Source organism: Erinaceus europaeus, chromosome 2 (assembly GCF_950295315.1).
Source record: "Erinaceus europaeus chromosome 2, mEriEur2.1, whole genome shotgun sequence".
NCBI classification, from domain to species: Eukaryota; Metazoa; Chordata; class Mammalia; order Eulipotyphla; family Erinaceidae; genus Erinaceus; species Erinaceus europaeus.
In genome coordinates, this window is record NC_080163.1 from 108,332,773 (window position 1) to 108,347,237 (window position 14,465).

General features: G+C 41.5%; 1 protein-coding gene across 4 annotated transcripts in view; it reads left to right on the forward strand.

The window, feature by feature from the left end:
* Positions 1 to 1,059: 1,059 nt before the first annotated feature.
* EPHX2 (epoxide hydrolase 2) overlaps positions 1,060 to 14,465 on the forward strand; it is a 71,920-nt gene continuing 58,514 nt past the window's right edge. For 3 of the 4 annotated variants that reach the window (XR_009548210.1, XR_009548211.1, XM_007517256.3), the window contains exons 1-3: positions 1,060 to 1,261; positions 9,072 to 9,156; positions 12,979 to 13,138. Coding sequence is in view for 2 of the 4 variants with exons in the window: in XM_007517256.3 (XP_007517318.1) it covers positions 1,161 to 1,261; positions 9,072 to 9,156; positions 12,979 to 13,138 (346 nt within the window). In the remaining 2 variants the exon portion in view is untranslated. The remainder of the gene's footprint in view (positions 1,262 to 9,071; positions 9,157 to 12,978; positions 13,139 to 14,465) is intronic. The other variant, XM_016185634.2, reaches the window with a different exon arrangement.

Consider the following 14,465-nt stretch of genomic DNA (forward strand, 5'->3'; position numbering starts at 1 on the left):
CTCCAACAAAATTATTTATTTATATATGTATGTATATTTTTATATATTGATTATAATAAATAATATATTTTATTTATCAAATGATAAATTAAAATTATTGAACTATTTATATAATAACTATATTATTTAAACTATTGTAATAGTAATATATAACATTATTCATCTTAAGTTATATCAATAATATTTATTAATAAATAATTGTTAGATCAAATATTACTGCATTTGTTTACATATCTGTCACCATAAGCATATCAATAAATTGCTTTTTTGTTAGTTATAATATGCACAAGTCAGTCAAAAGAAACACCTCTAGTTGCTTTATAGAGAAAGATTTAATGTAGGAAATTAGGAGCCTAATATGTCTTTAAAAGGAATTGAAAAGCTTCCAGACTGGGCCTTTAGCTGTTACCTCTGTCCCAGTCAGCTAGTCACCACCGGGACAAAGATCAAGAACACACATTTTCTATGACTCAGGGATCTGGCAGAAGCTCCAAATTCTTTGAACTGGGCCATGGAGAGAATGGGATATCATTTAGTAAAACAGAATCAGGAGGTGGAATGCAGAGTTTTGTTTCAGTCTTGCCAAGTTCAGAACACCTGCTAGACATTCAGGAGATGTAAGAACATAAATGTATGAGATTGGGGACTAAAGGAAAATCTGAAAAGGAGATTTAAATGTTGGAGGCCTCACATTGCATAAGCCAAATTGTAATTAGCTTTTTAAAAAAAATTTTTTTTACTCAGTTTTTACTTTTGAGATCACTCACTTTTTGTTGTTGTTGTTTTCACTGGGGCTTCACCACCTCAAACTGACTTCAAAAATACTAAGAGAGACAGAAATAGAGATAGAGGTGCGGACTGACAGAAATCATGGTGGGCATTGGCTGGAGGTGGGAAGGTCGGGGGGGCGGCAGAGCTAGGGGCGGAGCGAATCTTGGGGTGGGGCGAAGACCTGGTAATGATTGGCTGGGGAGGGGTTGTGAGGAGATTGGGAGAGGGGCGTGGTTATAAAGGGGCGTGGTGGAGGGCGGAGAGTGGGCGGGACCAACACAGCTCGGGGGCGTGGCTAGCATAGGGGCTGACCGCGCTGCTACAGTCCCTCTCTCATGCAGACTCTGCATCTGTTTTGCTTCCCTGGTGGTCACTGAAGCACCGCCGCCATGGCACTGCGAGCGGCCATATTCGACCTGGATGGGGTCCTGGCACTGCCCTCGATCGCCGGCGCTCTTCGTCGCACCGAAGAGACGCTGGCGCTGCCCAGGTAGGCAACACAGTGGCCAGTACAGTGGGTTGGCGCCAAAAGGGGCAGGACGTTGCCTTTGCACTCCCAGCCTTAGTTTCAGTTTGCTGCAGGGCAACAGCCTTGAGAAAGGTTGAGATTAACAGGTCCCAAAATACCAGTGTGTGAGACTGGATTCATTGTCTTCATAAATACGAAGTAATTAAACCCCACTAAGGAGTCCAAATTCACCCTCTGTATTGAAAGTTTTTTTCCTAAAAGTGAGAGAAAAATGTGTGCTGAGCTAATTCTCTGCCACCTACTTAACGTTATTCTATAAAAGTGTTGTTAAAAAGACATGCCCTGAGATTTAGAAGAGAAGGAAGTTCTGTGAGTTGCAATTTTATTTATTAGATTCAACAGTAGAGGAACAACACCAAACACCAACAACAGTGGACATTGGGAACTAGGCAGCATCAGCACTAAAGGTGATGCTTAGGGTAAGATTTTTATATTATCAGAATATTGCTGTTACAATAAGTGGGGAAAAAAGAAAACATCCCATCCCATATGTACAACCTAGGTTCCAGTCTGGCCCTTGTGGCACTGAAGTAAGCTTAGATGCTGTGATCTCTCTCTACCTCTCTGTCTCTAAAATTACATAAATAAATCTTTTAAAAGAAAAGAAAACACCCACCAAAGTGTAAAGCTACACTCAGCTTGGCTTCTGTACACAACATGTGGAAAACTGCCTGGAAGAAGTATATCCAAATTTCCCTGGAACTATTATCTTTTCTAATTTCCTCTCTCTCTCTCTCCATATATATATATATATATATATATATATATATATATATATATATATATATATATTTCCACCAGGGTTATGACTGGGGCTCAATGCCTGCGCTATGAACCCACTGCTCCTGATGGCCATTTTTTCCCATTTTATTGGATAGGACAGAGAGAAGTTGAGAGAGGAGGGGAGATAAAGAAGGAGAGAGAAAGATAGACACCTGCAGACCTGCTTCACTGTTTGTGAAGCGACCCCCTGTAGGCGGAGAGCACCAGGGCTCAAACCCAGATCCTTGCACAGGTCCTTGTACTTCGTACTATGTGCCCATCCCAATTTTTCTGCTCATGAATTCCTTTAGTCATTCAGAAAGAAAGAGTATTTATTTTTGTTTCTTTTTAAATATTTATTATGTATTCCCTTTTGTTGCCCTTGTTTTATTGTTGTATTATGATTGATGTCGTTGTTGTTGGATAGGACAGACAGAAATGGAGAGAGGAGGGGAAGACAGAGGGGGAGAGAAAGACAGACACCTGCAGACCTGCTTCACGGCTTGTGAAGTGACGCCCCTGCAGGTGGGGAGCCGGGGGATCGAACGGGGATCCTTATGCTAGTCTTTGCGCTTTGAGCCACGTGCGCTTAACTGGCTGCGCTACCGCCCGACTCCCAGAACATTTATTTTTTCTTTAAGTTTGAAAAGGAAAAGCACTGGGGGTCGGGCAGTAAAGCAGCGGTTTAAGCACACGTGGCATGAAGCACAGGACCAGCTTAGGAATCCTGGTTCGAGCCCCTGGCTCCCCATCTGCGGGGGGGGGGGGGGGGGGGGGAGGGTCGCTTCAGAAGCGGTGAAGCAGGTCTGACGGTGTCTGTCTTTCTCTCTCCCTCTCTGTCAAGAAAGAAAGAAAGAGAGAGAGAGAGAGAGAGAGAGAGAGAGAGAGAGAGAGAAAGAAAGAAAGAAAGAAAGAAAGAAAGAAAGAAAGAAAAGAGGAAGGAAGGGAAGAGAGAAAGAAAGAAGGAAAAGGACCATTTTAACTCCTCAGGAAGAGTCAGTTCTAATTACTGGCAGGAATAAGGAGCAGGGTATATGCTTAAGAGTTCCATGGGACACAGCAAGCCATTCTACAATCCTTAGCATGCCAAAGATCAACAGGTCTTTTCAACCTCTTAAAATGTAGATATTTTATAAAACACAGCAATGCTCAAAATTTAGAGCAACACTCACTTAGGTAAGCTTAACTTAGCAAGAGATTTAACTTGTTCCAGATCACACAGCATAAGCAGTCATGAAGATCATATGGTAATTATCTTTCTCATTTTGGTTTATCTTGCTTAACATGATTCCTTCAGTCTCTACCCAAGATAAGGTGAAGGAAATGAGTTCAGCATCTTTAATAGTAAGTAATATTCCAGTCAGTCAGACAACATGCCAGATAGATGGACAGCTACTTTTGTTTGTAGGAGAATTTGTATGCAACGTATGTATTGGTACGGTCTGTTTATCTGATGTTGCAATGACTTGGCACACTCTGTGACCAGGCTTAGCCATAAGACAGGTAACACAAAAGCTAACTAACAAGCAAAGCTAACTGACTCCTGGAAGTGACAGTTTATGACATTGACCTTATTAGCCTCTCAAGTCTGGGGTCCATCGATTCAGGTCTTAACTGAGAAGGTGCACCTGAAAAGTGATCTTGCAATGGGCATTCTCAACATGCTGGCATCTGGTTAAAAAAGATCAGATTTCTACAGGAAACCAAGAATCAAGATGAAAGCAGTGCCACGGCAGATACGAAGGTCTTAGGTGCTTCAGTAGGAAAGATAAAGAAAGTTTGTTAGGAAGAATCAAGAAAGTCTTAATGGAGGAGATTCTGGAAGTGTTGGTAAATGACTGACATACAGAAAGAACTTTCCATGTGAGGGGAATAGCATGTACAAAGGCTGAGAGGTGAAATGCATGAAATTAGCCAAAAGGAGAACACTTATTATCCTAGCCTAACTAAATAGGATAGGAGTATGAGAGAGAAGTGGGGCCTGCATTGCAGAGGGATAGGAATGTCAAGTTGAGTGTATCTTGATGACCCTCCAGTGACTCAGAGTTTTGACTCTGGTTTTAAGATGGGGTGGAGAGGGAGTGGAAGAATTGATGCTCTTATGCATTCAACTGGGCCCTTTGAATTGACACTTTTTTGACCAAGGAGATGGTGCAGTAGATAAAGCGTAAGTTAAGTTCAAGTCCCTGGTATTGCATATATCAGAGTGATATGGCTTTTTTTTTTCATTATTATTATTAGTGAATTTAATATTGAATTTCAAAATTACAAAATAACGGGTATAATTCCTACCACCAGAGTTGTGTCCCCATTCCCTCCATTGGAAACTACAGTAGTTCTCCCAAGGTCACAGATATGGTATAATAGTTAAAAAATAAAAGACTTCCACTGGCTTTGAGCTGGGGCTGCAGCTGTCTCTTGGTTTCTTTCCCTTTCTATCTCTCCCTCCCTTCTCAATTTCTTGCTGCCTCTATTTAATAATAAATTAAAAAATATTAAAAAAAAAAAACCTGTCAGAGTTGCAGGTATAAAAATAAATAAAATAGTGAGTTGGATGGTAGTGTAGCCGGTTAAGCACAGGTAGCGCAAAGCACAAGGACCGGCATAAGGATCCTGGTTTGAGCCCCCAGCTCCCCACCTGCAGGGGCGTCACTTCACAATCGATGAAGCAGGACTGCAGGTGTCTATCTTTCTCTCTTTTTCTCTGTCTTCCCTCCTCTCTCCATTTCTCTCTGTCCTATTCAACAATGACAACATCAATAACAACAACAATAATAACTACAATAAAACAACAAGGGCAACAAAAGGGAATAAAAAAATAAATAATAAAAATAAATAAGGGAGTCGGGCGGTAGCGCAGCGGGTTAAGCGCATGTGGCGCAAAGTGCAAGGACCAGAGTAAGGATCCCAGTTTGAGCCCCTGGCTCCCCACCTGCAAGGGAGTTGCTCCATAGGCGGTGAAGCAGGTCTGAAGGTGTCTATCTTTCTCTCCCCCTCTGTCTTCCCCTCCTCTCTCCATTTCTCTCTGTCCTATCTAACAACGACGACATCAATAACAACAATAATAACTACAACAACAATAAGACAACAAGGGCAACAAAAAGGGAAATAAATAAAATTTAAAAAATAAATAAGTAAATAAAATACCTGCTCTAATCCTAACTAGAGAAATTTTGGGGTATCACTAAAGGAGTATGACTGATTGAAGTCACTAGATTTGTGGATCATGATTTGTGTAAAAATAATTATTGAAATGCTATCTTTCCTATTTCAAGTTTATCTCTTTTTAATTTTTTTTCAATTTATTTATTTAATTTCATAGAACAACAAGAAATTGAGAGGGAAAGAGGAGATAGAGAGGGAGAGAGAAAGAAAGACACCTATAGCTCTGCTCCACTGTTTGTGAGGCTTCCTCCCTGCAGATGAGCACTGGGGATTTTGACCTGGGTCCTTACACATGGTAACATATAATATACTCAACCAGATACACCACCACCTAGCCTGAGGGTTTTTTTTTTTTTCCTGTCACTAGTTTGCTTTTATTCCTTCATAGTAGATTATAAGCTCCTGAAGACAGATTTTCTTTTTTTTTTAAATTTTTTAATTATCTTTATTTATTGGATAAAGACAGTCAGAAATGGAAAGGGAAAGGGGAGATAGAGAGGGAGGGAGGAAGAGAGAGGGAGGGAGGGAAGAAGAGAGAGAGAGAGAGAGAGAGAGAGAGACCTGCAGCTCTGCTTTACCACTCCTGAAGTTTTCCCCCTGTGGGTGAGGACTGGGGTTTTGAATCCGGGTCCTTGTGCATTGTAACATGTGTGTTCAACCAGGTGCCCCACCATCCGGCCCCCATGAAGCAGATTTTTCTGTGTTTCATTCACTTCCTTTCCCAGATTGCTTATCGCAGTGTCTGGCATACAAATAGTATTCAATAAATATTTGTTGAATGAACATATAGAAAGAAGGGAAATCAGCACCACTTTTCCAAACAGAGTTCCTTATTTCTTCATCCAAAAGTCTACAAGTTTAACTTCTACTTAGGTCATTTATTTGCAGTGACTTTGAACATTCTGGGGTGGTTTGTGGGGGAATAGCAGTGAACTTTATTACATGTTTGGGCTCTAGTTTTCTTCTTTAAGAAAAAAAGTCAGTATATTCCCACCTATCTTCTATCTTCCAAGACTTCCTTTTAAAAAATATTATTTATTTATTAGATAGAGACATAGAAATTGAAAAGGGAGGGAGAAATAGAGGGAGAGAGAGAGAGACCTGCACTGTTTCACACTTGTGAAGTCTTTCACCCTGCAGATGGGGTCTAGGGACTTGAACCTGGGTCCCTGTGCTTTGTAATGTGTGCTCAACCAGGTGCACCACTATCTGGTCCCCAAGATTTTCCTAGTTTTTCTTTTTTTCTGAATTACAGAAATTGTTTTTGAAATTTATTTCCCTTTTTTTGCCACCGGGGTTATTCCCGGGGCCCAGTGCCTGTATATTATTAACCCACCACATCCAGTGGCCATTTTTTTTTAGTTTATTTTTTATTAGATAGGACAGAGAGAAATTAAGAGGAGGAAGATAGGAAGGGAGAGAGAAAGAGTGACACCTACAGACCTACTTCACTCATGAAGCTTCCCCCCTGCAGTTGGGAGTGGGGGCTTGAACTCAGGTCCTTGTGTGCATTACTGTCTGGCCCCTATTATTGAAGTCTTATTAAAAAACATTTTAAAGATCTCTTTTGAATAACCTCAAAGGGTTATTCAGTGTACTGTCTTGATTTACTCTCCTCACCCTTTAGTTTGGTGTATTTTGAAGCCATTGAGTGGTACATAAAGATTTGTGCATAGTTTTATTGTGATTGTGCCCCTTGTCAATATAAAATAACTTAGTTTGGACTGTCATTTTCTAAAGTGGTAGTATCTGGTTATACTCCTACCAGGTAAACAAGAGGCTTAATTAGAACTATAAATCTGTTGACCTAGAAACCAGAGTCTGGCTAAGTTATAGCAATTAAAAAAAAATTTATACATGTAATCTATACAAAAATTCTTAATACTGTATTTTGCTTTTTTAATTCCAAAATCATTCAAATTATTATATGTATTCTATATTATATGTTTCCCAACTTAGATATTAAATTTTCATTGGAAATAAAAAAATATTTATAAAAAGGAAACACTGACAAAAACCCTAGGATAAGAGGGGTATAACTCCACCACCACCAGAACTCTGTATCCCATCCCCTCCCCTGATAGCTTTCCTATTCTTTATCCCTCTGGGAGGATGGACCCAGGGTCATTATGGGGTGCAGAAGGTTGAAGGTCTAGCTTCTGTAATTGCTTCCCCACTGAACATGAGCATTGGCAGGTCGATCCATACTCCCAGCCTCTCTTTCCATAGTGGGTCAGAGCTCTGAGGAAGCGGGCCTCCAGGACATACTGGTCGGGTCATCTGCCCAGGGAGGTCCAGTTGGCATCATGGTAGCATCTGGAACCAGGTGGCTAAAAAGAGAGTTAACATATAAAGCCAGACAAATTGTTGACTAATCATGAACCTAAAGGCTGGAATATTGCAGATTAAGATTTGGGGGTCTCCATTTTGAAGATAGTTAATAGGCCTATTTTAGTTATATTCCAAAGGGCCTATGGCTATACTAGTTTTTTTTTCCCCCCTGAGCCTGAAATCTGAAATGCAGGTGAATCCAAGTTATTGTCTGGAGAAATGATGTCATGGCTGCATAAAGGACCAGAAAGCTGGATCAGGGAAGAGAGTAGCTCCCAAATATGGGAAAGGTGTATAAATATTGCCGACTGTAGACCCCATCGATTTGATCTGGGGCCCATATTCAGTTTAGGAGCCTATGTAATCTCTGCATCCTTGTAGGTCTGAGCTCACATTCTTTGTTCATGAGTAGGAACATTCTAATGGGCAGAAAGCCTGTCATTCTGTAATTGGTGCAATCCTACTCTTGGGTGCTCTTGGACCAACCAGACTTCTGATTTATAAATGTACACAAGAAAGGTGGTGTCTTTAGGCTGGTTTCTTTGATAATTTTCCGTCCCTTAAACAGCAGAGCTGGGAAGACCTCTAGTTGCAATTTCTGCCCATGAAGTGGCTTCTCATTAACCATTTCCCATAGGCCTGTTTATCATCTAGTTTATGGTCTAGTTTATGGTCTAATCCCATCTGGATTGCTCCTTGTGGGCAAAGATCCCAACTTGAACTTTTTTTATGGTTTATTTTATTCTTTTTTAATTCTTATTATCTTTATTTATTATTGGATAGAGATGGCCAGAAATTGAGAGGAAGGGGAAGACAGAGAGGAAGAAAGACACCTCCAGCACTAATTTACCACTTGTGAAGTTTTCTCCCTGTAGGTGGGGACAAGGGGCTTGAACCTGCGTCCTTGCACATTGTGATATGTATGCCACAACCTGGCCCCTCTAACTTGAACTTTTTATTTCCTTGTCCATGCCAGAAGGCCATCATATATTTTCTTTTCCTTCTTTCCTTCCTTCCTTCCTTCCTTCCTTCCTTTTTTCTTTCTTTCTTTGGAGAGGGAGATATAGTGAGAAAGACACAGAGGGAAAACCAGAGTACTGCTCAACTCTGCCTTAGGGATTGAGTCTGGGACCTTAGAGCCTCACGCATGAAAGTCTTTCTGCATAACTATTATGCTGTCTCCCCAGCCCTAGAAGGCCATTCTAAGTGCACTCTGTCCTTGACTATAAATACTATCAGTGCCAGGGGTTGAGCACTGGCATACCCAATAGAGTATACACATTACCATGTGCAAATACCTAGGTTCAAGACCTAGTTCCCCACCTGCCCGAGGGACTCTTCACAGTGAAGCAGAGCTGCAGGTGTGTCTCTTTCTCTCTACCTCTTTATCTTCCCTTTCCCTCTCAATTTCTCTCTGTCCTAACAAATAAAAAGAAAGGAAAAGATAAGTGTGAGTGCCACTGATGAAATCACTAGGATGCACATACTGATGTCATGTCTTTGTGTCTTCTAGAGGCTTTCTGGGTGATGCTTTCATGAGAGGAGGCCTGACTGGTTCCAGTGACCGCCTTATGAGGGGAGAGATCACATTTTCCCAGGTGACATAACCTTGCAAATACACCCTGGAACAGATGTTGAGCCAGTGTTTCCCATCTCTGTACTGACTGAAACCTCTCTGAGGACAAGAATGTGTCTGCTTCACTTTGTGCATGCATGCTATCACTGAGCAGCCCCTGGGTTCAATTTTTTTTTTTTTTAATTTAAAGAGAGGAGAGATGCCACAGCATCACTCCAGAATTTACACCTCTCCACCCCTGCCCTGTACTGTCCATGGCACTATCATGTGGTACTTGGGCTTGAGCATGATAATGTGCATTCTTTATCAGGTGAGCTGTCTGTCAGTCCACTATTTTTTCTTAAATTTGATAAAAGTAAATGTAACATAGATTTTCATTTGGGGGCCTGACAGTGGTACATTCAGTAAAGCACACATGTTGCTATGCATGAGGACCTGGGTTGGGTTTAAGACTGTGGGTTCAAGTCTCTGGTCCCAACATTCCAGGGGCGGGGAAGCTTCACAACTAATGGAGTACTGCTGCAGTTTTTTTCTCTCTGTCTCTCCTTCATTCTCTCTTACATTCTCAAAAAAAATGAAAGTAAGAGAGAGAAAGAAAGAGAGAAAGGAGGAAGGAAGGAAGGAAGGGAGGAAGGAAGGAAGGAAGGAAGGAAGGAAGGAAGGAAGGGGGCAGGCAGTGGTACACCTGGTTAAGTGTACATACTACCATGTACAATGACCTGGGTTTGAGCATCTGTTCCCCACCTACAAGGCGAACACTTAATGAGTGGTGCAGCAGGTCTGCAGGTGTCTCTCTGTCTCTTTCCCTCTCTATCTCCCCGTCCCTTCTGAAAAAATGGGAGTAGGAGGAATTGTCCTGCCTGGAGCAATGGATTCATAGTACAGGCACTGAGCCCCACCTATAAACCTAGTAGCGAAAGAAAGAAAGAAAGAAAGAAAGAAAGAAAGAAAGAAAGAAAGAAAGAAAGAAAGAAAGGGAGAGAGACAGAGAGAGAGAGAGAGAGAGAGAGAGAGAGAGAGAGAGAGAAAGGGAGAAAGGAAAAAAATCTAGACCACTTTCAAGTGTACACTTGACTGGTGTTCAGGATATTACACATTATGCAACCATCAACACTGTCTCCAGAATTCTACTCATCTTGCCAGACTGGAATTGTCTACTTTTGATAATCGCCCTGGCAGCCACTGTGAAACTTTTCATCCATATATATGAATTTGGTTACTATTAGAACTTAAAGTATAAGGACTGGATAGTGGTACATCAGGTTAAGCACACAGAGTAGAAATTAAAGTAAATAGAATCATGCAGTATTTGTCTTTTTATAACTGCCTTTTTTTTTTTGCCTCCAGGGTTATTGCTGAGGCTCGGTGCCAGCACCATGAATCCACTGCTCCTGGAGGCTATTTTTTTTTCCCTTTTGTTGCCCTTGCTGTTTTATCATTTTTTGTGGTTATTATTATTGTTGTTGATGTCACTGTTGTTGGATAGGACAGAGAGAAATGGAGAGAGGAGGGGAAGACAGAGAGGGGGAGAGAAGATAGACTCCTGCCAACCTGCTTCACCACTTGTGAAGCAACTCCTCTGCAGGTGGGGAGCCGGGGGCTCAAACCGGGATCCTTACACTGGTCCTTGCACTTTGCGCCACGTGTGCTCAACCTGCTGCTCTACTGCCTGACCCCCCGTAACTGCCTTTTTCATATGGTATAATGGCTCAAGGTTGCAACAAGTGACAGGATATCTGAAGTCCAAGATAATATCTTATTTTATGGTTGAAACACATTTGGTTTACCCATTGCTTTCTCAATAGAGATTTGTATGGCTTTCAGCTTTTGGTAACTGAGAATAATGCTCCACTTGGTAACTGAGAATACAAACATTGGTCTGAAAACATCTGTTCCAGATCAGGGAGTTAGCAGAGTAGTTTGTGCAACATACTTTCATGCCTGAGACTATGAGGTCTGAGGTTCAGTCTCCAGTACTACCATAAGCCATAGCTGAGCAGAGCTCTGGCAAAAGTAAGAGAGAGAGAAAGGAAGAAAGAAAGAAAGAAAGAAAGAAAGAAAGAAAGAAAGAAAGAAAGAAAGAAAGAAAGAAAGAAAGAAAGAAGGAAAGAATATCAGTCTGAGACCATTCTTCCAATTTTAGGGCAGTATGTAGCCAAAAGCAGACTTGTTAGATCATATGGCAATTCTATTTTCCTTTTTTTTTTTTTCCTTGAGGAAATTTCGTGCCATTTGCATTGTGACTACATACACCAATTTACATTTCCACCAACAGTGTATGGGAATCATGATTATTTTTTTAAGAAACTAATCAAGATTTAAGACCATGTCAGATCTCAATTAGTGCCTCTTTGAAAAGGAAGCCTACTAGCAATCTATAAGCACACAGTGTTATAGTCTATATTTTAAGTAATTTTATGATTTACAGCTACCTATAAATCTGTCAAAGAACTTGAAGTTCATTATAATAGAGAGCTAGCCCCCCCTTCCTGTAAAGCCCAGTATAGCCTTAGTTTGGAGAGTATAGTAAATTATCATTTTGAAATGTTTTTTTTCTCTCTCTCAGTCTGCCTGTCTCTCAGCACTGCACCCCCATTCTTTCCCTTCTAGGGGATTCCAAAAGGGCCATTCTGACTTCTTACTTTAAAGATCATCTGTGCTTGTTTCATAGTTTTGTAAATGGAATCATACAAATGAACTCTTGGGCATCTGACATTTTATTCTACTGGTAGGAACACAGTGTTATGGTGTGCAGTTGTAAATTTTGTGAAAGATTTATTTATTTATGATAGAAAGAGAGGAGAGATAGAGAGAGAGATGGGGAGGACAGGCAGTGGTGCACCCGGTTAAGCGCATATAGTATGAAGTGCAAGAACTCATGCAAAGGCCCGGGTTTGAGCCCCTGCTCCCCCTCTGCAGGGAGGTGGAGGGGGATGCTTCTTGAGCCACAAAGCAAAATCTGCAGGTGTCTCTTTTTCTTTCTCCCTCCATATCTCCCCTCCTCTCTCAATTTCTCTCTGTCCTATCAAATAAAAAGAAAAGAAAAGAAAAGAAAAGAAAAGAAAAGAAAAGAAAAAGTGGCTACCAGGAGCAGTGGATTCACAGTGCCGGCATCAAGCCCCAGTGATACATTTTTAGGCAAAAATAAGTGGGGGGGGGGGGAGAGAAAGAGAGGAAGAGAGAGAGAGAGAGACTTACCATTATTCTGGCAAATGAGATGCTAGAGATTGAACTTGGAACTTAATGCTTAAAGCTTAAGCACTCAAGTCATTGTGGTGCCACCCGGACCATCCTTGGCGACCTCTTTAAAGGTCCTATCTCTGGGACCAGGTGATGGAACATCCTGTAGAGTACACACATTATAGTGCACAAGGACCCAGCCCCCACCTGCAGGGAGGAAGCTTCATGAGCTGTGAAGCAGTACTACAGATCTCTCTCTTTCTCTCTCCCTCCCTCCTCCCTCCTTTCCTCCTCCCTCCTGCCCCTCCCCTCTCAATTTCTGTCTCTATTCTAAATAAATAAAATGTTAAAAAAAATTTTTTTTTTAAAAGACCTTACCTCCAAATATACCCATGTCCTAAGGTCTTAGAGTTTAGGACTTCAACATATGAATTTGAAGAAAACACAATTCACCCTAAAATAAAACAGAGGACTTTGAATTTGGGGTTCTTAGGAATAATGCTACTCTGGATACTTTTATTCATGTCTTTGGTGAATGAAACCTAGGTAGACGTTTCCATTGAATTCACATCAGGACTAGAATTGCAGGGTCACGGGATTTAACAAATACTGCTGAAACTTTTGGTTGCACCAATTGACAATCCCTGTCACTTCTGTTTTTCAGTGGCTGCCGTTGATGGAAGAAAACTGTAGGAAATGCTCCCGGGACTTGGGAATCAACCTCCCTGAGACCTTTTCTGTCAGTCAGATCTTTGGCAAGTTGATTTCAGCAAGAAAGGTTAATTATCCTATGCTTCAAGCAGCTCTGGCTCTCAGAAAGATGGGTAAGGATTCAGGACCCGTTCATTTTTTGACCCAACCACAATAGAACGCTGGGGCAGATTGGGTCAGAATCTATCTAAATTTGTCTGTGGTCACAGAGCTACAGGGACTTGATAAGAAGACAGTCTTAAAACATAATCCAAAGTAAGAGTATTTTTTTTTTTTAGTCAGAGTAAATTTTATCAGCACTATCAGAATTATAACAGTGGTAGGAAGATCAGGGAGATGTCTCAACAGCTAGAGGGCACAGGTTACCATGTGTAAGGCCTTTCATGTGACTCCTGGTACCAGATGGGAGCACCAAGGCAACTCCATGAATGGTAAGGTGGTACTTACTAAATTGCCTCTTAGACAATACATCCCTCATTTTCCTTTCTCACCTCTCCTCTCCTCTCCTCTCCTCTCCCCTCCCCTCCCCTCCCCTCCCCTCCCCTCCCTTCCCCTCCCTTCTCCTCTCCCCTCCCCTCCCCTCCCCTCCCCTCCCCTCCCCTCCCCTCCCCTCCCCTCCCCTCCCTTCCCCTCCCTTCTCCTCTCCTCTCCTCTCCTCTCCTCTCCTCTCCTCTCCTCTCCTCTCCTCTCCTCTCCTCTTCTCTCCTCTCCTCAGCTCAGCAGGATTATACATGTGTGAGGCCCTGGGTTCATTCCCAAAACTGCAAAGAAGAATTACTTGGAAAGTGAAATAATTTCATTTAATTGTTCTATGCCAGACTTTCATAGAAGCAAATTCTCTCAATCTCATGAGAATAATGGTCACTAATAATGGCTGAATGATCTGGTAGTGGACGAAGTAGCAATGGTCACCAAGAACAAGCAAAATGGAGCCAGGAAATGGTCACCTGGTAGAGCACACAGAGCGATTCAAGCTCTCGGCCACCACTTGAAATCCACAGAAGAAATGTCATAATCAGGGGAACAGTGCTGTGGTATTTCTCCTCTCTCTCTTTTTTTCTCTCTCTGTTTCACACCTTCTATCAAAAATATAAAAATAAAGTAAAATAAACCTGCCAGGAATGGTGAAAATAGTGCAGGCATAGAACCCCAACAATAACCCTGGTGACAAAATATAATCAAATAAATCACTCAAAAGGCTTCCAGCTCACATGATGGAAAATCAAAATCTCAACACCAGGGAAATTTCTCAGCTGCCATTTCTAAGGACTCATATGCCTGAGGCTCCCAGTACATCCTAACACAGTGTGTGCTAGGCTGGTGCTCTCTCTCAGCCTCTTTTACATGAAGCTCTCTCATATGATTTAAATAATACAATATATCTGTAAAAAAAGAAAGAAAGAAAGAAAGAAAGAAAGAAAGAAAGAAAGAAAGAAAGAA